The sequence below is a fragment of the Rhipicephalus sanguineus genome, chromosome 3, assembly GCF_013339695.2.
Source record: "Rhipicephalus sanguineus isolate Rsan-2018 chromosome 3, BIME_Rsan_1.4, whole genome shotgun sequence".
In the NCBI taxonomy this organism is placed as follows: domain Eukaryota; kingdom Metazoa; phylum Arthropoda; class Arachnida; order Ixodida; family Ixodidae; genus Rhipicephalus; species Rhipicephalus sanguineus.
Window position 1 is genome coordinate 118,808,090 of NC_051178.1, and position 23,567 is coordinate 118,831,656.

At 41.2% G+C, this 23,567-nt stretch overlaps 1 protein-coding gene across 1 annotated transcript; it reads left to right on the forward strand.

The window, feature by feature from the left end:
• Positions 1-36: 36 nt before the first annotated feature.
• On the forward strand, positions 37-22,142 carry LOC119387007 (transmembrane protein 19). Its single transcript, XM_037654311.2, has 6 exons — positions 37-303; positions 438-548; positions 647-784; positions 1,290-1,544; positions 11,440-11,655; positions 15,059-22,142. Exons 1-6 carry the CDS (start codon positions 216-218, stop codon positions 15,223-15,225), a joined length of 975 nt encoding a protein of 324 aa, XP_037510239.1. The 5' UTR covers positions 37-215; the 3' UTR covers positions 15,226-22,142.
• Positions 22,143-23,567: the final 1,425 nt, after the last annotated feature.

Genomic DNA, 23,567 nt, shown 5'->3' on the forward strand with positions numbered 1-23,567 from the left:
TGTTTCTTTTCGCACGCGATTTACCGGCGTTGCGTGTGTGTGTCGTGTGTGCGGTTTGTATCTGCGAGCGCACGGTGCGATCATCTGTGCTGTGGTTGGTTTCGCGGCTGTCAACGCCAGCAGTCGTGTACGGAACAGTGCGATGAAATTAACGACGCTCTTACGAAAGATCATATAACACCAGATCCCTTTTCTCTTTTTCTTTCTACCGTAACATGCTTTTAGTTATCCTCCTTGCTGTGACACTACCTCTATCACTGACCATTTGGTCCTTGTCAGTGGTTTCGTCTTGGTACACTGAAAGTAAGTAGCGTTGTTCTCTCTTAGGAAAGTCATTCAGCGTGTAGTATGGGCCTTGCGCATTTGTCACCGTTTCTTCAAAGCTATCTGGTGCAGCATTTTAACGTGCACCGATTGTATGTGTGTTGTGGTTTCAGGTGTAGCACCTCCAACGCCTCTCCGATTCTTTTTTTCCGCGTTCATTCCCATTTTAATATCGGCCTGGGGATACAAGAGGAAAAGCCTCGACCTTTCAGGAGCGCTATGTGGTTGGTATTGCTGTCGTGTCAAAAGACTTGCTGCTCAGAATTTCGCGGTGTTCGAATAGAAGGTTGTAACTTATTGGCGGCTTGTTCTTTTCTTTCAGGTCTGGTGGTCGGCTTCATTTTGACTTTAAGCAGCTACCTGTTTTTAGCGAGCCTTTTCGCTTTCTTTATTTCATCCTCTCGAGCAACAAAGTTTAGATCCGAGCTGAAAAAGAAATTCGAACCGGACCACAAGGAAGGTGAGTTTGTTGTTAAACTACAGCGCAGGAATTGATTCTGTATATTATAAGAGCTTTAATTTTGTACCCGCCAAGGTGAATTCTTGTCCTTCTTCTTCGCTCAATTTTCTGTGATTCATTTCACAAAGTCGGATTAATCATTTTTGCTAGTTTTTCTCCCCTTTTGAACTCGCTGCTGCGTGCAATTAAAAATGTTAAACGAAATTAATGTTTTGGTGTTGTGTGGAATAACTCTAGAGTGCAACAGTTTCTCGCAATAAACATGCAGTTGGGTGTCAAGTTGCCAACAAAAATGTTATTGCGATGTGTTCTTATTCCAGGAAAATATTGCAGACTTGAACCACATCGCACTTACAGGCAGTATTTACACTAGATCTCGCTCTTGCTAGCTTGCATTTTGAACCAATCGTAGCATGCCATTCTTCACTGAAAGGAGTGACGTCTGCACGGTTGTGCACACTTATCTGTGTGTGTGCAACATTACATTATTGCACGTTCTCTACAGGAGGTCAGCGCAATTGGGTCCAGGTGCTTTGCAATGGTGGCATTGCGACAGAGTTTGCTCTGCTGTACGTGCTGGAATGTGGGATGGGCGAGAGGCTGGTCGATCCGAGCAATGCCTGGCAGTGCACCATCCTCTCGCTGGCCGTGCTCAGCGCCCTGGCCGAGAGCTGTGGCGACACATGGGCATCGGAATTTGGCAGCGTGCTCTCCAGGGGAGATCCTTTCCTCATCACGTCATTCCAAAGAGTGCCCAGAGGTAAGACAGCTTTTGAGTTAATTTTTACATGGGCTGGTTGCATTATCACTGATTGGTTGAGCGAACAGCTGAGCACTGTTAACCTGTAAAAGGTGCTACTCCCTTTTCCCACATGTCCGTTCAAATATCCTTCTGGCTGTCATGCTTTCAACATGTAAGTAGGGCGAGTTGTCAACTGCCCAGCAAAATAAGCAAAACACATTGAAAATTCCACTCTATACCCGCCAGTAATTCTGCTAATATATCTACCTTTTGTAAATTATTCTGAAAGATAGATGATGCCTCAGTTCTTCTGTCATGTGTCTTGAATTCATTTTTACTTTCACGTGCCAAGCCTGTAGATCCCTCCATATCTGTATTAATGAGCTGATTTATCAGCTAAATAAAGGATTGTCTAGATAAAAGCAAGCTCAACCACAAAAATTACACAGGCATGCAAAAGCCGTATCAGAAACACAGACGAAATGCCTCAGTGTAGCAAGCCAGTTTGTAGGACCGTGCTCGGTATTTTCCACGTCGAGAGAGTTGGGCTTCATTTTTAACAAGTTCACAAGTTTTAACAAGTTAAAACCAGGTGGCCCATATTTTGGGTATCATCTGCAAGTTGCCTAAATCAGTTTAAATAGTTGTTTTGACATACATGAGCAAATCACACTTTTTTTTGTTAATGTTATTTTTAGATGTTGCATGTTGTTTTTTCTTTTTTTTTGTTAATTGGCAGCGCAGCAAACAGGCGTCTTATGATGTCAGAAATTACTCCAGCTGTAGTGGTGCGTTAATTCAATGACGGATTTTTTTGCACAAAGGTATCGCGAAAAGAGCGATAATTTCAAAGCAGAACTCCAAGAACAGATTGTTTGTGTGTAGCTTGATACACAAAATAACATCAAAGAAATGTGTGCATTTGATATTGAATCATATGGAAAGAAAAAAAAAAGGAAAACCATAATCTTTTTTTTACGTTCATTCATTCCATGAACATTCAAAGACTGGAATTGCCTTTCCGCTTGCTACTGCTCTTATATAGTGCAGTGTAGCTCCTTCATGTGTGAATTATGATGGACTGTCCCCATATGTGTCAAATTTATGCACCATTATTCCAAAGCACTCTATATTATATTTCAAGAAAGAAAACTAGGTGATACATTGTTTTGTGCAAGTTTCAGTAAGTAATTGTAATTACCGTGTGTAATTAAGTATCTCTTTATTCTGCTATGTCATGTTCCATTTTTGCATAAAAAAAGAATGAAACCTTCATTTCAAAATGCACAAACTTTTTTTGTTGTTGTTGTATTCATTATCAAAAATTATCATTTTGGCATGCCTTCCGGAACTCAGCACGTCAAATAGCTTGTTGAACACTGTAGCGTCTTCAGCAAAAGGATCCCCTCCAACGATACGCAGCACAGTTAAGTGCTAGTTATCCAGTCAGGAAGTGTGTACCAATGTGCACATCACGTTTCAAGCCGGTTGAAGTAACGTGTGGTGCGTGACAAGCCTCTACATTTGATGTGTACAAATGTGCACACTGCTGCTGAAGAGGTTAATCTAACAATTTGAAAAATTATTTGCATATTTTTTTTTAGAGTATCCTTAAAATGTTGCTGTTCTGCCCTCCGTACTAACTTTATTTTTTTGCATTGTTCTTTTTACAAATGTTATTTGAATGTATTCTTACTGTTTCTTTTTTTGTGCAATTCGCTGTTATTGTATTTATTATGGTGAATATGTTCCCTAAACTTGTCGCGCACATTTTTTTTTCCACTTCTTGTTTCATTTTCACTCCTGCCTGTAATGCCGACGGCCCTGAGGATATAACGAAAAAGACCTCAAGAGAAATGTTATTTTTAAAAATATTAACATATAGAATTGGCCCTCGGGGCTTTTGCAGTGGCGTGTCGTAATGGTACATCTTTCATTTTGTTCACGAGTAATCATACAGCTCATGAACAAAGTCCACATTACTGAGATTAAAGCCTTTCGGCGGGAAAATTGCACACAGGTAAATGACTGATTTGTCTGTACGGCTTTGTTGGCGGCTACACGAGATAACTGTAGCCAAAGATAGCCTGCCATCAAATCAAGTGCAAGTGGAGTGCAAATACTGGATGGCCCAGATAAGATGGCCGCTGTACTCCACTTGCCAGTCTCTGTTGTCTAGGCCAAGTTCATGGAACTTGCATAGTTACGGATGTTTGCATATGCTCTCCAGTCTGTCTAGATGGCGGGCGCTATTTTTAAAAATAGGTTGTCTGCTCCTTGATGTGTCACGCGTGAAGGTTAAGAGTTTGATTGTCTGGCTGTTTTGCAGTCTCAGGGCAGCGACTTACTGTAAATGTGAATGACATTTTAAGATGCACACTTTCTGTAAACAAATGATAAATTTCATGCAGCTTGTGTGCTAGCAAGCACAAAAAAAAAAATTTCTCATTAGCAGGCATATCAAGCTCTGTTTTTTCTTTGTGAAGGGGAAAGCCATGCACATAGCCTAGCTCTCGTGAAACAAGGAAAAAGTGACGTCTACGATAGAGGAAATGTCAAATGGTCCGTGTCTTTCCTTCCTTGCTCCTTTGTTTATTTACAGTTGTAGCAAGCGTCTTTTAATATTACCAACTATATACCTCCGGGATATGCTATAAAGTTTACTCTGCCAATTTAGGATTATTAAACACATACTATAGTAATATCGTTCACATTTTTTTTATTTACATACTACCACACCTGAATGAACATTGTTGCAGGTTGAGATGCATATACAAGCGGGCAAAGTAATGGGACTTCTATGTTGACACTTTTCATTGTTGTAGTTCCCACATCACAGATCATTTTTTTTTTACAAAACTTGAATTACTATGATCCTCATCTGCGAAGCAAATTTCCACAAGGAAGTGTACCCATTCCCCCCCCTTTTTTTTTTGCACAAAGTTGGACAGGAGTATCTGTGCATCTTTGTGACATCATGCTCTGTGGGAGTTTCCAAAGAAGTAGTCATAAGAAATGAGGCAACTAAATCTTGCCCTTATGTTTTTTTGTTAAAATGAAACATTGTTGGCCATTTCTGTGTGAATGCGTAGAACAGAGATTTTTTTTTTTCACATCCACTGACCCAAGTTTTGTGAAGTTTGTTGAATTGAGGGGGGGTGAGGAGGGGGAAGGAAATTAACTGTTGGGAGAGGGTAGACTTTTTAAAATTATTAATATGTTTATTTCTTTTAGAATTGCAATAGCTGCTAAATAAAAAATGATGCAGCGGTTCAATAACTCTGTAACTAGGGGGTAGAGTAAATAATTCCAAAAATTCTGTTAACTGAACCTTATTAGACAGGGACCATGTTCACAAACCAACATTTTCCTTATCTCTCATTTTCCTTACCATTTTCGGTCTCTTAACTTGCTTCATAAATAAATACGCAGTCAGTACTTACAAACCAACCCAAGTTATCTTTTGCTTTGCTTACTGCTTTTGTGCACTTAGCGCGTGTTAAGGGCACAAAAACAATAAGGAAAACAAGAGATAAGGATAAGATTGGTTTGTGAATAAGTGCCAAAAGCGAAAATCAGCGAGATTATACAGTCCTTCAAATTATAGAAATAACTTTGTATAAGGACTGTGCAGGCCTCACATAAGTGATGTGGTCAGTTCAGATTTGAGTTGTCAGCTGTAAACCAGCAATGTACTGTTCGGTTTAGTTGACCAAACAGATGTAGTTTACAGAACTCTGGTATGTTTTTTTAGTTTATAGTTTTAGAGGTGAAAGATTCTGTTTCTCAGTTTTCTTTGCTTATTTATGGAATTGGAAAGTTTTGAGGCCCTATATTGATATTACACTCTAACGCTTCTTGGAATTCAGCAATGTCTCTTTGCTGAAATTTATTTAGCAATTTATATGTTTGATGCAGATTTGAAAATAGAAAATAGAGTCGGTAGTAAACTGGCACTTCTCAAAAGTACATATCATATGTAGGCACATTTTCTATGAATCACGTATAAACGCACACATGTGTATTGCATCCAGTAAACGTGTGCTGCGTGGTTAAATTATTGCACACAAAGGGTGCTTTAATTGCTGAACATTTGATACAGATACCATGTATACTCAGCTTTAACACTGCCTTGATTTCTCATGACCAGAAATGGAAAATGCAACACTCTTGATTTTAATACACAGCCTGGTTTTCATACGTTTGACAATGAAAAATATATCTTTGATTGTTCTCTCGCAAGATTTTCATAGTAAGAGAGATGACAGCTGTTTGTGCTCACTTGTTAAAAAAAGTTTTAGACTGTTATATGCTGGCAGTACCTTTCTGCAATGACTTCATAAGAAAATCAGGCATTTCGACACGATTTGCTTATTTAGCAAAAATGCACACACAACGAACTCTCTGGCGCTGTTGTGTTTAATTTTTCTATTAAAGGGACACTAAAGAGCAAAACGATTTTTCTCGCATTAGTAAAGTAGTCTTCCACGATACCAAAAACACCACGCTTGCTGCAAGAAGACGCTTAATAAGAGAGAAAATGCGCAAAAAGAAAATACAGGTGGCGACGCCACCTTAAAATTCCCGCACCATTTGCTGTGACGTCACATATTTTTGACGGCACCTGCTTGGGCCTACGTAGTTCCTAATCGGTTAAATCAAAGTACATTGTCCTCTGAGGAGGCCAGAGACTTTACATAACGAGTTTGTGGAAATTTCGTCGAGCCAGTGGTGCCAAAATACGTTAAATGCTCTTGTAAATCTTCTACGTCACGAATTACAAAGTTCGGCGCAAAATTTAAAAATGAAACTTTGAACTTGGTTTTCTCCTCTAATAATAAACCTATGGTGGTGAAATAAACTGCACAAGAGTTCTCCGAGCACACTTTATCAATCTAAATCAATTCATTGTTTCTCTTTAGTGTCCCTTTAAAGCCCAGTCATGAACTGTAATGTCGTCCATAGGCACAGCCCGCACTGGAAAGCTCATCAGTTATTTTCATTGCGTTCACGACCAGAAAATCCCTTGAGCTAAAGTATGAGCTAAAATAATCTGCTTTACAAAGGTATGTATGTGTGTATGTATGTGCGACAGTACTGTAATTGGCTGAGGGGCTGGATTTGTAGGTTACCCTTTCAATTCGTTTTTACCAATTGCTATAACTCTTAAAAATGATTGTGAAGGCATAAATGGAAACCATGAGAATATTGATCTTTTGCCAGCCTGCGCACAATCGTTCTTGTTCTGCGCTAGAAATGGAACAGGGGACGACACGGGAACACAGACGCCCCCCTGGTCGTCCCCTGTTCCATTTCTAGCGCAGAACAAGAACGATGCAGTACCAACTAGCCCCCATTGAATCCTTGCTGCGCACAATGTTTGCTTGTTTGAATATTTGCTGCAATTATGGTTTCATTTTTGGCAAAGGTTACTTTTTGTATGCTGAACAGGCAACAGCTATTTCTCATGCGATTTTGTGCATTTGTTTTTGCATCAAGATTTACTTTTTCTCTGCTGTGAACATCATCACCCGAGAATTTATCTTTAAATGAGATTCCACAAATCAGAGACGTTCATATTTTCAACATCCATTAACAAAATTCAGTAAGAACCTAATGCATCCGCTATCTCCTCAGTGCTAGCTTTTTGGTAGTTGTACATGCAACAGTGTACACCTTGAGCAGTTTTTTGAACTAGTCATGTTTACATCTTAACCCTTTATGGGTTCATATATATTTTTCAATGATAACAGAAAATATGCCTGTGGAATATGTAAATAACATGCTTAGAAATAGTATAAAGCAATTTTCACCAAAATACGACGATTAGTTTACGAGACAAAAGTGGGACGTATGTGTCCCATTGACCCATGACATGTCTTTGAAAAAGTAGGACAACACCTGTCCCATTGTCTCATGAGCGCACCAAGCTGTGATCCTTTCCCCAAATTTCTCGCTCAAAAAGGATCGAAGCAAGTGGTACAGCGCTGTGCTTCAGAAACCTTGCAAAAAAAATGTTCCGGCGCAATTCATTTCCATCTGTAGTACACAATGTGCGCCTGCGCCTGTTGTGCTGTGCTGGCTCTGTCTGACCTCTTCGCATACACCAACCATTTGAGCTGCTTTCTGTCTCTTCTGTCGCTGTAGATAAGGAAAAGCACCTCACTTATGCCTGAATTTCCGCCCATATATAAAACTGCAACCATGAGTCAGGCAAGCCATACCAATGTGGTGTCACCGAATGCACTGAATCCTGAAATGCATTCATGAATTTCATCCAGGTATGAGGTATTAGCGTTTCTCTTAGATCTTGTATATTCGTGTTGTCTTTAGTTTCCTGACTGTCTACAGCATCAATCTCATGATTCTTTTTTTTTTTTTTTTGACCTGTAATTTTAGGAACGTCTTAGCCACAGCTTTTGGTCTCCTTGCCACTGGTACCGTAGTGGTAAAAAAGGGCAAAAAAGGAATTTCAGAGCGTTCTCCGTCATGAAGCATTGTCTTGTGATGTAATAATGGCCATCAAACTTGAAAAAAATCACAGCCTATCCACGGGGTGGATGATGATGAGTGGGGCGAAGCTCTGGAGGGAATCATCGGTAAACCATGAAACTCTTCCGTGAAATTCGCCCAGTACATCATATAAATAGTGTGAAACACCGTGTATATATTAAACATCAAACTTTTATTGTACTGTTGGTTTACGTGGTCCCTTCATTATCACCACTTTGTGATCGGTGAAATGCAGGGAAAGTGTCCACTCCCGAGCGAAAGAGAAAGCGCGCCAAGAGCAAGCACATTTTATAATCGCAGGCATCCAATGACATGTGCGATTCGCATTATATGAGCGCCATCTGTCATCTTTAAACAGCAACTCTAAAAAATACATGAAATGCCGTCTAGTGAGCAATTCATTAAACTAGAGCTGGCTACATACATACTACTACTACTACTACAGAGGAGGGAACGACCCAGACCCTAAGGAGCTTTGCCCCTAAAAATATTTATGCGTGCCTGCTGCGTAGTTAAGCTTAGGAAGGAACTGCTTCATTTTTCCATTCAAGTATGCTTCGACACGGTTATCGGCCAATATACTACTCCAATTTTTAAAGAAAATTCGTAGTTTCATGCTAGAACTACTTCTCTTGAAATTCAGAGAAGGAGAAACATACCATAAATCTAGAATTTTAGCTACCTTTCACACAATGACACAACAGTTACAAAAAATTTCTACGCAACAAAACACATTTAAACTTAATCTATCACTCGTACCACATATGATACCGCACACATGTGAAATATTTTTTCTTGGTTTCCTAAATATTTCTTACCAACGGCAGCAGAAAATCATAGCGCTAATGTCAATGTGCAGTGGCGGAGGAAGCTTTTACTGAAGAAGAAAAAGGGGGACAGATTCGTCCCATTATCCCTCACAGGGTTAAACAACAGAGCTGTGGTTAATACCTTGTAGTACAAGAGTAAAATGCACTACTTCAGGGACATCAGTAAGTAATAAATGTAGTGTTGAATGCATGTATGAGGTTCAGTACCAGATGGGATAAAGTGACAAGGAAAGTTTACATAAGGGTGGCTTCTTGGGCGAGTTGGCACATAGCACGAGACTCATATTGGTCTGTTTGTTTGCGTTTTCTTCAAATTAAAGTCAGTTGTTAGTCCAGCATCCTTCCTATTCCTGTCTCTGCTTTCTTTTCTGAATTTTCTGGTTTTGGTGCTACTGGCATTCCCTTTACATTGTAGAGTTTACATATTTCAAGAAGCTCTTGGCCCAAGGTGCATTGCACTGTAGAAAAATATGTTTGTAATAAGTAGCGCAGGGTCAACACAGATGCAACAACAAACTACTCGAGTCTCTACACATTCAACGCCTTGTATAATCCTTTGTTCTTCTTGTGGGTGTCCACTTTATGTTACTCGCAAAGATCATAAGCCCAAATTCCTATCACGTGTAGAAAGAGGATTTAAGTTTACCCTATCAGTTTCTGGCAGATTAAAATCACCACCATTAACCACGCATTGGTCGCTATTGCCATTGGTGCACTTAGTTGGCATATTATTTTGACGTGACTCCTTGGAGGGCTGTAAAAGGAGCAGGCTGACAGTCACCTAATGACTTGCCTGTGTGCTGTCTTATCAAAGCCTAGATAATCTAGCTTACACCAAGAGGTGTACTAAGCAAACTAGAAGAAATGTCTTCATGCACGACAATAAAACTGTCCCTATGCAACTATTGTAGTCTTTGTGATGACCAACAAAGTAGCCAAGGAAAATTTCATCACCACCTACATCAGCATCCAACTTAGTTCCTGATCCAAGCACAACAGATGATTTAGTCAGTTCAAGATTGGCCAGTTCATTCTTTTCATTCGTGATGCCTGTACACTTTGAAACAACAAATTACGGGTGACACCCTTTCATTCTCTGTTGAGCTGTCCTCTCCACTTGATGCAGCATATCATCGTGCATGTACGTTTCGTCGATTAAATAAAGGATGTCATAAAGTCATTTCACCAGCTTCCTTTAAATGAGCCTTGTCATGTAATCTAACTTGCTTTTTTTTTTTCCTGTTATCTTGCTTGCTGATTTGTTGGTGTGCTCCTTGAGATTCCCTCCAATATTGCATTCAGTGAACTAGCTTGGCAATCTTTGTGCATGCAGAACATAGCAGGTGGGTAAACCCTGCCTTGAATAAACGTTCCCATTCAGTGTGCTGTCCAAATTTTAAAATTTGCAGATTTTGAGACGTATTAGTGCAACTGTAACACTTCCTGCCTCAACAGCTGTAACGCGTCCGTCACCTTCAACAGGCATGCGTGTCAGCAGTATTCGCTGTAAGCGGCTCGTCATGGTGAAAGTTCAATGCTCGTGCCCATCTGCTCCAACAATCCAATTAGAGACTCAAAGAGCAAAATATGGCTGCACTTATGGCTTCAGAAAATGTGATGCCAGGGCATCTCCTATTTTGTCTGTTCCCTCCATGCTTTAGACTGATGAGTTGTTAGAGAACTTTTAAAAACTTAGAGACGTTATTTGTGGGTTTGGTGCCCACCAACGGCAACTTGTATTTTGTCCGCTTTAATACATTTTTCATTTGTGCCATGATTGCAGCACTACAGTTGAAAACTACAAATAATGTTTCCAATGGTTTCATTGACTTCAATGTCTGTTAGCCTCATTGGGTTGTGTACAACAAAAACGAGCCCCTCAATGAACGTCCCTTCTATAATTGAGAACTCTATTCTTGTTTTTTCATCATCATAAAAAATATTCGTTATTTGAAAAGAGAATGAAGGTAAAAGTTTTATTTTAGAATATTGTGCTGAAACCATGCACTCGAGCATCAGTGTGATGTCGTGGATTTGAATGCCTTGTTTTTTTTTGACACATTAGCTCAATAAAATTTCCTCAAGCTTGCAATGTCAGTTTTCTGACTGTATTCGAACTCAATGTGATTAATTTTAGCTGTAAAGAGTTTTGTAAATGCCTAGCAGATGGGGCAGTCCAAGTCCATGATTTCATTGCAAGTTGGTGCAGGTGTTTCAAGGTGGCAGGCCCCAGGGTACACCATCAAAATCTATGACGTCACAGGGATTGGTGTGGGAATCTCAAGGTGGTGTTGCCACACGCATTTTCTTTTTGTGCGTTTTCTCACATACAAATCGTCTTCTCTCGGCAAGTGTGGTGCTTTTGGTGTTTTGAAAGAGTAATTAACTAACGTGAGAAAAATAGTTGTTCTCTTTAGTGTCTCCATCTACCACGAATATTTTAATTTAACACTTATTAGTGCTCTTTGGCCAAGCCTAGTCCTTGCACCATTAAAACCCATATATCATCATCATCATCATCATCTTTAGTGTCCCTTTGAATCATGTTGATTATCTTCTCAACCATGCAGGTACTAATGGGGGCGTTTCCCTGGAGGGCCTGTTATTTAGTGCCCTGGGCGGGGCCTTCATAGGCATGGTGTATTACCTTGCCATGGCTCTGTTTGTGGGTCCAAGCAGCCTACAGGCAGCATCAGCACAGTGGCTGGTCGTCCTTGTTGGTGCCTTGGCCGGCTTTCTCGGATCCCTGCTGGACTCCTTCCTCGGAGCCACTCTGCAGTTCTCAGGTGGGGAAGCACATGTACCTTTTGCAGACGTAGACCATAGCCATCCGACAGAGACGCTCCACCAACATTTTCATCTCTCGCCACGAGTAGCAGCCACATGATTTTATAAATGTGAGAGCATTTCTCTGGCTGCCCTACCTGTCTTTGGTTTGTCTGTGTTGCCTCAGTGTGGTGACTACATAGAGAGAAAGAGTAACATCTAGCCCCTATGAGGAATCAAACCCGCGTTGTAGCATTGTAAGCAAGTACTTATTCTCAGTGCCATGTGAACAGCTGAGAAGGGGACATGTGGCTGTAGGACACCACCACGATCTTGCTATACAGCTCTACGGAGGGTTAAAAGGTCTCCAGAGATATGCAATGTGTTCAAGAGCAACAAAGGCAAACAGAGACATCATCATGCTCTGATTGGTCGTAACAGCATGCACAACTCGCGCATTGTGCGTTAGGTCCCTTGAGAGACGCAGCATGTTTGGCTGCAAAAGCAACAGTCAAATAAGCATGTAGCCAAATTCTCCCCAATCGGTTACAGTAGAAATTGAATACAGTATGGATGCTGTGCTAACAATCTTGCATAAATATATTAGATACTCCTTGTGCGTGGTCAAAAATTTTTACAAAGCTTTTGCATTTTACAAAACTTTTACATTTTTGCAAAACTTTTACAAAACATGAAAAGCAAGAGGAAAGCATGTATGAGTTGTCTTTACATCACAGCAGAGTCCCTAATGTAAAAAAGGAAAAAAAAAAAAAGTTGACTTCCATTAAGACTCCGGGTAGTACGACTTTTCCATTATTTTTATCTTGACCAAAAGTCCCGGCCGTCGCCTTCTCCATATTTCGATCCTGTAATGTAACTACCCTTCACCATATAACTCTAGCTTGGCTGGTCTTGTCACTGGTGGTCACAGTATTGTTTCCAACATAGAAGCAGTGTCCAAGCACATGTCATTTCTCATCAAAATGCTAGTCTTATTTTTGTGCTGCGCTAGCAATACTTTAATGCAAAAATGGTATCTCGCAATGAATGATTACAGCATTTATCTGATTATAATGCACGCTTTTACTTGAGAGAAAATTCGCCTAAAAAATTTCCCGTGTGGTACAGTCTGATACGAAACCAAAGCAGTGTCCACAACGACTTATTCAGAGCTGGGCAGGTGAGAATCATAGCCGTTGCCATCACCAGATGCCAACCACTATGGAGGACGAGTTCACACAGCATAAAAACGTTGATAAACTGCTCTCAATCTTATTATGAGGACACTTTCAAACAATGTTACGTTACTTGACATGTACAGCTATCTGCAACAATTTGTGTCACATGTTATCGGCATTACCGAAGATTTGTGTGCGGACTAGCAAAGTAGTTAGTCTGGTGTCGGCCGCCATCTCATTTGTGACAGTTGAAGAGCCATTTGATAAGTTCAGGGCACCAAATTTTCTATTGGCTGTTAGGAGAATTGCATATCTTCTTTTTCATAGCGGATTACATATTCTTCATGGCGATAAAGCGCTGCCTAAGAGTTATGAAGGCAGACATTAAATAAGTAATGTTTTGTTCCACAAAGATAAAGTTCACTCGTTTCGTCTTTTTCTTACTGCAAGTGTCAGAGATATGCTGTTTTCTGTTGTTGTTGTTTTTTCCTGGGAAATCAGGTGCACACTCAATTCCTGTATAGTTTAATTGCACTAATGTCATTTTGAAGATAATATTCTACTTTGGAATCGTAAAAGGTGCGTGCATGTTGGCTTCGGGGACATGTTACAGTCGGGTCAAATGCTACCAAATGAGTCTAGGATGTACACCGTTGTTTTTCCTGCCACTTGCTTAATTCGCCTAATTTCATGGGTCCCCTCAGTGTCAAATACCGGAAGTCGGATGACTTCAGAAATTATTTTAACAGGGTTCAAACACACGACCCATTGCATGGAAACCCAGTCATACTGTAACCATTACGGCATGGACACATGCATTGACAGGGTGAATAGAACACAGTTATAAACTTTCCATGGCAGGCTAGTAAATCGAAACACGACCCATTTTTATTTCACCACAAACCCCACTAGCTTGTTATCATGCTTTGTCTTGTTGTCTCCGTCTCGTGTAGTGGTGATTCACGCAATGTTTCACCTGTTGATAGTGCAGCGGATAGATGGCACGCCATCAAAATTCAGCATTATACTTAGTCATACTAGGTTTACTTCAGCAATGAAGAACTGCTAAATTTTCGATTATGTGGTCATTTCTGTTATTATCGGCATAACAGCACTGCAGAAGAATTTCAGGTCGGGCTTACCATGGCTTAAGGCGATTGACATTGCCCTAAACTGCGTGCACGTCTGGTGAGGGCTGAAGTTCATGCAGTAAACAATGCAATAACAACATTCCCCATTCATCGTCCGCCACGGTGGTAGAGTGGTTACGGTGCTAGGCTGCTGATGGATGTGGTCCCAGCCCTGGAGGTCGCATTTCGATGGAGGCGAAATGCTAGAGGCCTGTGTACTGTGCGGTATTGCTGCACGTTTAAGAGCACCAGGGTGTCCTCCACTACTCCGTGCCTCGTAATCGTATCGGGGTTTTGGCACGTAAAACCCCAGATATTATTATTACTTGCTACTCATCACTTTCCCGTCCTGACACTGTGCAAGTTCTAGCAAAAGCAGTGTGCAGTTACAAACATTTACTCGAAAACATCAACTCCTTGTTGCTGCTTGCTACCTTCATTTACTATTCATTTTCAGCAAGCTCTGCATGTGTAATATAGTAGAGTATGTCATAACACAGCGTTGCTAGCAACTATGAAGAAGCCAGGTGAGTGGTTTGAGGCGATTAACAGGACTCATTTGTTAGAAATCTGTGCAACTCTCAAGCGTGTTGTTTTGAAGAAATGACGATAGTGTGAGGGGAAACATGCACACCATTCTTCATTGAGATCTATCGGCCTCATAGAATCATCGGAGTTGACCTTTGACAATTTTGTTGTAAAAACACACCAGTACTAGTATGCATGACTGCCACAGTTGACTCTTTCATGCCCTTGTGTATTTGTTACACCACGGTTTCTTTAAGCAGTGGAAGGTGTTAAACATTTGAACACTTCAGCTTGATGTGAAGTTCACACACCTTTTTGTCCCTTGATTTGATGCTCGTCTGCATGCTAAAGCTGTGACTAACTTTGCAGAGCCAATGTTTGCTTTGAAAGGAGACACACACTGTCCGGACTTGTGCCTATTTCCTGTTGTGTGTCTCCTTATTCCAGACAGTATGTTTCCTGCCTATCTAACTTAACCTAACCTAACCTACTCCCTGTTGTACGTCTCTTTTTTCCAAACAGTTTGTTGCATGTCCCACGGACCAAGCGACTTGTTGTTGACGTTACATATTCAAATGTCTTTGCAGGTGTGCATGCCAAGACAGGCCGGATAGTCGAACGTCCCGGACACAATGTCAAACACATCTGTGGTGCCAACATCCTTGACAATCACTCGGTCAACCTGTTGTCCAATCTGGCCACGGCTTTCGCAGTACCGTTGATTTCAGTGAACTTCTTTTCATTCCTTCGATAATTTGCATTTGTTGGACTCCTTTCTATGCCACTCTGTCAATTAATGAGACGAGCAGAATGTAAGGGCTGTTATTTCGTTAATAGTGACCAACTTTGGTTGTGTTGCGCATGCGACTATTATTTTTTCGTATTTATTTTCGTTTTGTCAGCTCTTGCCGCATGATGCACGGTGGTGTTGTGAAAATTAGAGGCAATAAGGTATTACTTCATTGGTCAGTGCTTGGCACATCTTCTGCTTAGTCGCATGATTTGTTTTGATGAAACAAAGGGATAAGCCATGCATTCAAACAAGCTACTGATAAACTGTGACAACCTGCTGTTATATGTAGCAGTTTTGATAACAATATGAATAATATCAAGCAGATACGTTGCAGCAATAATTTATTCGTGTAATGGGATAGTGTATTGTTTCATTCTGCCTGCCATTTCACTTCAAAAGTCTTTCTTTTTCTTCCAAAGAAATCAAACTAGCAGGTGCCACTCTTTGCTGCAACCCTCTAACATGTTCTTGTGGTGTTATAGGCTACATTAGGTAATCTAAATGCTGAAGGCATGACTGTAGTGCGTTACCTGACTATAACGCCGTTGCTTTGCCAGCTTCAGTCACTCAAAAGTATGGGTTTAATAGCGTTAGCAGTGGTGACTAACTGATAATATAACAATATTCTGATGTTCAGTTTCTTGATTTGGTTAGTAAGGTTCAGTTTGTCAGCAGGGTAAACTAACTCATATGTCGCAACTGGTGAACAAGGATATCAGAGCAGCTAAGTGATCTTGAGCAGTTTGAAACTTTGGGTTTTCTGGTGTCCTTAGAGATGGTGTAATGACTTAAGTTTCATGCATGCCGACAGTGTGTGCATGCATGCGAAAGTGAGCAGAGACTCTTCCTTGCCTTTTGATCTCTCTTGATGCTCCATCCAATGAAGCTGTCACCGCTGTTAACACGTAACAAGCATTAACAGCAGCATTATATTGAGAAACTGCTGCTCACTCTCTCTCTTAGGAGGTCAGCTATTGAAGGGCTCATTGTTTCACAAAAGCAGAGTCCACGTCATAGCGCATGTTTCAGCGTCTGGCGTGGCAGAGAGCCCCGACATACAGTGTGTGACTGAGTCATGCCAGTCTTAAATTATTTTCCCGCATAATCTCTTGTCACGGGAGGGAAGTGAAGAAGGGAAGATGGGGAAGAGGTCTCGCCGCGCTGTAACTGGCTGGCTATCCTACAGTTAAGAAAAGGGAAATGTAGGTAAAAAAAAAATAAGGTATAAAGAGACATTCAATGTGAGCACTATCGCATCGAAATATTCGCCGACAATCACCGGCATTTGTGCACGCCACTTGCTTCCATTTAGTGCAATAGGCCTTTTGTGGCTGTCTGCGTGGAAGTATAATTGGACCACGGCTCCAGGACCTTTTCTACCAAAAGAAGAGCATTATCCAAGTGCCCAAAACTAGCTTGTTGAATGCATCTAAAAATGGATATTGGCACTGAAGATTCTCTATTAGCTTGTTGCACCTGCAAAAATTCCACGCAGTTCCGTGAGGAGTGAATAAGCGTCCACTAGTGAGATGTCCAACACACATGACGCAATGAAGATATCTCGTAACGGGATAGTCTCGGTGGCAGGCACAGTCTCGACTGAGGGTCAATTAAATAAAAGTGGAAGTTGGGTAAACTTAGTGAGTTCCATCGTCAAAGTTTAGTGTGTATGGTGAGCAAGTAAGCTAAGTTGCCACATGTCATCGCTTCTCGAAAGTGTTACATGCACACTCGTTGATGAGCAGGAAATGCAGCTTTATCTGCTGTTGCTGACATCTCTGCATTGGCTCAGCAGCCATAGAAATAGTCAGATGTTGGGTTCATGTTCTGCTACAACGAACTATGTTGCAACTTTTCGCTCTTATTTATTATAACGAGGTTCAAGTGTCTGGCCCATTTTACTATACTGTTTTTCAGTGGGCCTTTTGTTTGTCCATTATAGCATCTGCAGTTAGGTGAGGTGACGGTGATTTTTGTTGATAGCATGTTATTAATACCAGTTGCCTTCATTGCAGTGTGGGGGGGGAGTAAGGCAAGAGAGATAAGTGGGGTGAAAAGTAGAAAGTTTGGAACGGCTTAAACATTCTTAACTACTTTATCACATAAAAATGAAAAGTGAGTCTTGTAAGGTGTTGAACTTACCTCTCAACTCTAGCCACGGCAACCTCTTCCCCTTTTGTGTTTTATTACAATACTGCAGTTAAAACAAGGCAGGGTGTCTAATTTCACTACTGGGACAAGGGGGCCACCGTTGCAATATTGTGTTCTTTTTTTCACTGCTCTGCCACGCATAGGTCTGGTGTAATAACAGTGTTGTTTCACCTCTAGTCTAACTAGAGCAACACGAACGAAAGATCGGAGCTTCATCCTTGCCTTCCACAGGTTAGCTTGCAGTAGTGAATAAACTGCTGTGCATGTAGCGATATAGAGAGGAAGTTATGTTTATCTGTGGCCCCTGTCAGTGCATTTACGTAGAAAAATGAGCGTTTTTCTTTGATATTATAAGTAGCTACCATAGTTGTTAGTCGAGCAATGCTTGTTCAAGCATGGTGCGGCCGTTGGGGAGCCCCAGTCTTCCCTCTTCATGCATGCTCATGGATTGAAATGCAGCAATTTAGGCCTGAGTAATGCACGTACTGTCATTTCCACCATCTGCAGTCCATGTTATATCAGAATAATTTCGACTCATGCACTTGCATCAGCCAACATTACCAATACAGCCCGATTCGTAGCGACATAACACGGTTATCTCAAACCACTTGTGCATACCAGTCATTTTGATGTCACATTTCAGTCCGTGAGCAGTTTACATGTAAGAAGGGCTAGAACTATCGGGCAGAAACTGTCGATGATATTTTTAATGTAAGTGAATAGCCTTATGCTTCCGGAAAGCTTTTTACCTTATTGAAGAAACGATGGAGTTGAAGGCACATATTTGTTGTAGTGAGGATATTCAGGCAGCATCTTTTGTTTCGTTGCATAATTTTCTAGCGAACAGAGTCGTTAACCAGTGTACCTGTAGCAGCACTACACGTAGTTAAGCGGCACGCGCATCTCTCAGAACTATAAAACGGTTGGTGTTTGATGACAAATGTGATACTACAATGCAGTAGCACGTGTTCATGCGTTTTTTGCATCAGCATTTAAAGACCTACCACCACCAACCTCTGACCACTACAAAAATGAGCGAGAGAGCCAATGAAAGCACTTTAATTTAAAAAACTGTTTTATCGTGTGAGCTCCTTCATTGGCTGCAGCCATATCTTTCTGCTGTTTAGCTGAGGAAAGAAATGCTCTTAGGGACATAATAACATTAGCTATTTGCTGTGCTTAATTCTGCCATCATAATCTTTGTCATAACAAAGCTCACACACTTGTGAGCATAGAGTTCCTGCATGCACAGCATTTTATTGCTGCACGTGAGCTTGTGAAAAGCAAGGGGGCAGTTCTGACACTTCGTTTTTGTCGTTTCAAGCACATTCATCTTGATGATCTTGCACGCCTTGTGTTTGTGTTCCTCTCTTTCTTGGTCTCATCTTTCTTGCTCTGTTCAAGTATACCATGGGTTACACGCTTTGCCAGTCTTTGTCTAATATAGGATTGCTGGAACGCTGGCATCAGTTACGCCCAGTGTCTTATCTTTGCCGGAGTTCCAGCTTACACTCAGACAGTTTGCAGTCTATTGGGAATGTTTTTTTTTTGTCCTACGACAATAATAGTCTGCTTGCTAGCTTGCACTTCCTTTCTTGAAGACCTATGCACTTGCAACTTTCCTATCACCAGTTGCGTGGCGTTAAACCGAGGTAAGGCACGCTGGATAATATGAAAAATATTGTTTTGGGGGTCAAAAGTGTGCCCCAACATGTGCAACTGTCTTAGGAGTGTACCATCATACGTGCATTTGTTTGTGATAATTGTTCAGTCGTTAAGCCATAATACCATCAACTTACCGTATTTATTCGAATCTAAGCCGACGTTTTTTTTTTTCCGAAAAAACGATGTGCGAAAGGGGGGTCGGCTTAGATTCGAGTACAATGACTAGGTCTTTTTTTTTTTTTCTGGCCTTGTGAATTTCGGGGGTCGGCTTAGAATCGGGGCCGGCCTAGATTCGAGTAAATACGGTAAAATCACCTTTTCCAATTGTGAAGGTATGTATGACTTGCCGTGATTACGTTTGTTACCAATTTGAATTTTGGATGTAATCTTGCTTCAGGTGCAGGCTTGTCTAGAAAGGCGTTGAATGTCAACTAGTGTGCTCACAAAAGCAGCACCAAAAAAAGAAGGCTACATTCTCCTTGTCAGACTATTAGCTAACTCGTATGATGAACCTACGACATAGTACTTTTACTTGACACAATCATCTGTGAAAAAAATTAATTATGGAAATCGTTTGTGATCCACAGCATTCACACTCTGAGCTCAATCTTCTATTTCTGCACGAACAAAAAGCCGAACGGGCGCTGCTTTTAGCAGCTTTGTTAGCTTGAATGACAATCACAAATGACAACGATGTTACTGAAAAGGTTGTTTAACGTGTGTGTGTACGTTTAGGCATAGATGTCCATATAGCCGTTTGTTGTTAGTCATCAGTCTTCACATATTTGTCTTGTCTAATACTACTTGTTGGAAGGCCGATGCCTGTTATGGCACTGTTTATCTTTTTTGGAGCACTAGCATAACGGGAAAGCTTTGCTTTATCTTAAACCCATAAAAGTATCAGTTTCAAACAGACTGCAATGAATGGTGAACTGTCAGTTCTGGCAGTGCCACTTGTAACCATTGTTGTTTAACTTCTTGTTGTGGCAGTTCTGGCAGTGACTCTTGTAACCCTTCTTGCAGGCAACATAATTATTTCGATGCTTTATCACTGTAATTGTTTTGTAGGGGTCGTATGACCGGCTGTTGATGGAGCGCACTGTCTTCACATTATCTTTCTGTACACTGTTTTAAGCGCTTCACAGTAACCGATGGTATGTCTAATGTGTATACTATTCTATCTTATATGTGTGGATGACTTAATCCAAGCAGTTGAAAAGCTGCACGAAAGCTCCGTGCTCTACATTTCTTGCCTTGAATTTACGGACTTGTGCACGTTGGTATTTCGTCACTTGAGTGGTGCTTTTAGCAATATGTATATCTAGTATGATAGTGCAATACTTTTCCCATTGTAAATGCCTTCCACTACCAGTGCACGGATTTTGAAAAAAAAAGGGGAGAGGTGTGGGGGAGGGGCTAAAAAGAATCCTTTTGCCTTTTATATGTACAACAGCATAATGAGACAATCAACTCGTAATTTGCTCCCCTTTATTAAGTAACCAGAGCAACCACGAAATCGATGTCTCTCAGGCTGCACATGCGCTCATCATGTGCATGATCAAAGAGCAATGCGCCAAAACTGACTGCCGCGTTCGAGGCCGGAAAAATTTAGGAATAGCCGGGGAGATCAGTTTACCAGGTGCAGCGGTTCTGTTTCAACGACAGGCTGAAAACTTCACACAAGGTTGAGAGGTGTGTTAGGTACGCTGCTACAATCTTTCTTTTCTTCTAAATAGTGAACCTCGGACTTTGCTGCACATGACGCTAATCTTCTTGCTTTCTATCTGTGCCTCAAAACCCATATCTTTAACACTCTTTACCATTCTTTGCATCTTACAGTGCACGCAAGGCAGCCATAAACTCACAGTCAGCTGAAAGAGGGCTGCATACCTCTTACACTCATTTTTATTGCACAGATTTCGCGTGCCCATTATTTCGTTACCATCTCGGATTACTTATAGCGTAGTTCTCTTCTTACCTGCAGCCAAGCTGCACATTCCTACAAGCTGATAATATCATTGCACTAATGCAAATGTGTGTCCCAGAAACCTTGGCCTGGTTCAAGTGTGTGCATCTTAATACACATGGACATGCTTTGACTATTCCGTGACCACGATACGCATGGTTCATGGAATTCACATGTGCTCACTCATTCACATTCGATTGGGCGGCACCTCGTAAGCTGGTCTCCCATTGCGCCTCTGCATGTACTCCTTTTGAAGCTGCGCATTATTCGTAGGGAATCTTGTACCTCTGTGTTAGCTGAAGCTGCAGAGCACCAGTCTCTTTGTGCGAACCTGTGTAGAAACATTAGCTGCTACTGTTCAGTGTAGAATGTTGAAGTACCTTGCAAAACACTGCAAGTGGTGACATTTCAATCACAGTAGTGGTGCGCACCGTTTCCTGTCTGTCAGCACAGCAACAAGCACAATAGTTGACGTAGCACTCAAAAGTAAAGTGCACTGGCTGGGTGCACAGAGCTTTAAATCTTGCACTTGGATGGCATTAGGCAACAAGCAGCGCGCACGAACATTAGCACTTGAACCTCGGCCTAATGCCAAAGTTATCATAGTTGTGCATAGCTTTTCAGGGGAAGTTCACCTGACCTCTGATTTTGCCAACATGCTGGCAAAAAGCATGCATTAGATTTCACCTTGTATGTTGCAAGCTTGCTCTTGGGGTTGTGCATATCTATCATGCATAAAACATTCTTGGTAGCTTGTTGCTGGCAGAAGCAAAGCAGTGTGCTTTGCCTTTTGAAAGAGGTGTATTGTTCGATCAACTTGCATGGGTGCACCAAAAGTGAACTGGTGTGCCATGTTGCACTGAGATGTTGACCTTTTGCTCATTCGCGTCTGTTACTGTTAGCATGCTCGCATGTTGCTGTCGACATTTGCCATTTCTAGCAGCAGTGCATGTTGGAAATGAAATGAACCCATCGAATATATCTACGAGCTGTGACAATCACTGATGTATATTTGTACTGAACGCAGCGCAAATATTTTGATATGGCTATATTTGTGCGGATGCCTCTATGTGCATATATATACACATTGTGGCTTAGTGTTGTTCACTAGTGTACTACATAAGCAAGAGCATGCCTGGCTTAGCAGTAGTTATTGACACTAGCACACTCACACATTAGAAAGCTTAGGAAAGACATTGATAGTGCCCAGGCAGGTGTGTTCACATTGCAAATCACCGGTAAACACATCAATTTTTTTATTTCATGTCTCTGGCAAAAGCACCTAAGAAGCTTTGAATACATTGTGAATGGGAAGAGAACAGCGTGATCTGTTTTTAAATCCGACAGACAGTGCAACAAAGGTATTTATAGGGTAAATTATTTAATTTAGTTGAATTGTACAAATGATTAAACAAATCGCAATAAAAGAGGGCAGAAAGCAACTTGCTACAAGTAGAACTGAAGATTTTTTATGAGTTGAATTCAATTGCAGAGATTTTGATTGAGTCAAATGTCTGAGTTGTCAGTGTCATTATCCCTTGTAGAGCCAGCTGTTTCTTGCACTCTGTATGATGGCTTGCAGTATCCTCGTTAATGCTTTGTTACATGCAGCTAGCATTGTACATCTTGCTCTACTGCAGTACCCTGAAAGGGCCCCAAACCACCCCCGATATTTCTTTAAAGATTTAAAGTAAACACGCGCATCGAGTTAGAACGGCGTCACTATCAACAATGCCAAACGCGGCAGCGCTATGCGCCGATGGCACGCCACAGAATCAAAAAGCAATCCCGTGCTATTCTCCGGGTCTTTGCGGTATTGCCAGTACTGGTCGTGACATCACCAGCAGCAGACGATGCTGATGACATAAGAACCTATTCGTCTGCAAGCAGGTACACGCGCTACCGGCTCTTCCTTCTCACCGTGCAAGGAGGAGCACTTGGGGAGGATGAGAGACGAGCCAACATACGGAGCATTGAGAACGAAAGATCAAAATGGGCGAGGGCCGTGTTTCGATCATCAAACACGTTTAAACTGCACTATATATTATGGCCTCATTTTGAAAAAAAAACATTCGAGGTTACGTGTTTGTTATACACTTGTGCACAACTGCAGCACCGCAACTAAATTTCATCCTCTGTGTGGTTGAGGGCCCTTTAATACACTGAGGACATGCTTGTAAGCACATGATCACGCAGCGAATCAATTTGTTCGGCAATGTTGAATCTTTACTTCCATGTTGAAAATGAATTTTGTGATGGGAATAAATAAATGTTTGTGTCTGTGTTACTCTTGTGTGGAATTTGTCAGGATACTAGCACAATGCATTGAATAATCTGTGACGAGTGCTTTGCCGTCACACCAAAGGGCTGTGCATTGCGAACCTTGATATAACGAATTAATACATGTGGAAAAAAAAAGAACTTCGTTATCTCGCGAACTTCATTGCACCGCGGTTTTGGTGTTTCGGTGGCGCTGATGATGTTGCACATTGCTAAATCCTTCCCTTCCAGCTAAATATTT

Bases quoted from the DNA above. Each gene is read 5' to 3' on its own strand.
- LOC119387007 (XM_037654311.2), top strand. From the start codon at position 216: ATGCTTTTAGTTATCCTCCTTGCTGTGACACTACCTCTATCACTGACC. The intron at 1,545-11,439 runs GTAAGACAGCTT...TCAACCATGCAG, and splicing joins ATTCCAAAGAGTGCCCAGAG to GTACTAATGGGGGCGTTTCC. The intron at 11,656-15,058 runs GTGGGGAAGCAC...ATGTCTTTGCAG, and splicing joins AGCCACTCTGCAGTTCTCAG to GTGTGCATGCCAAGACAGGC.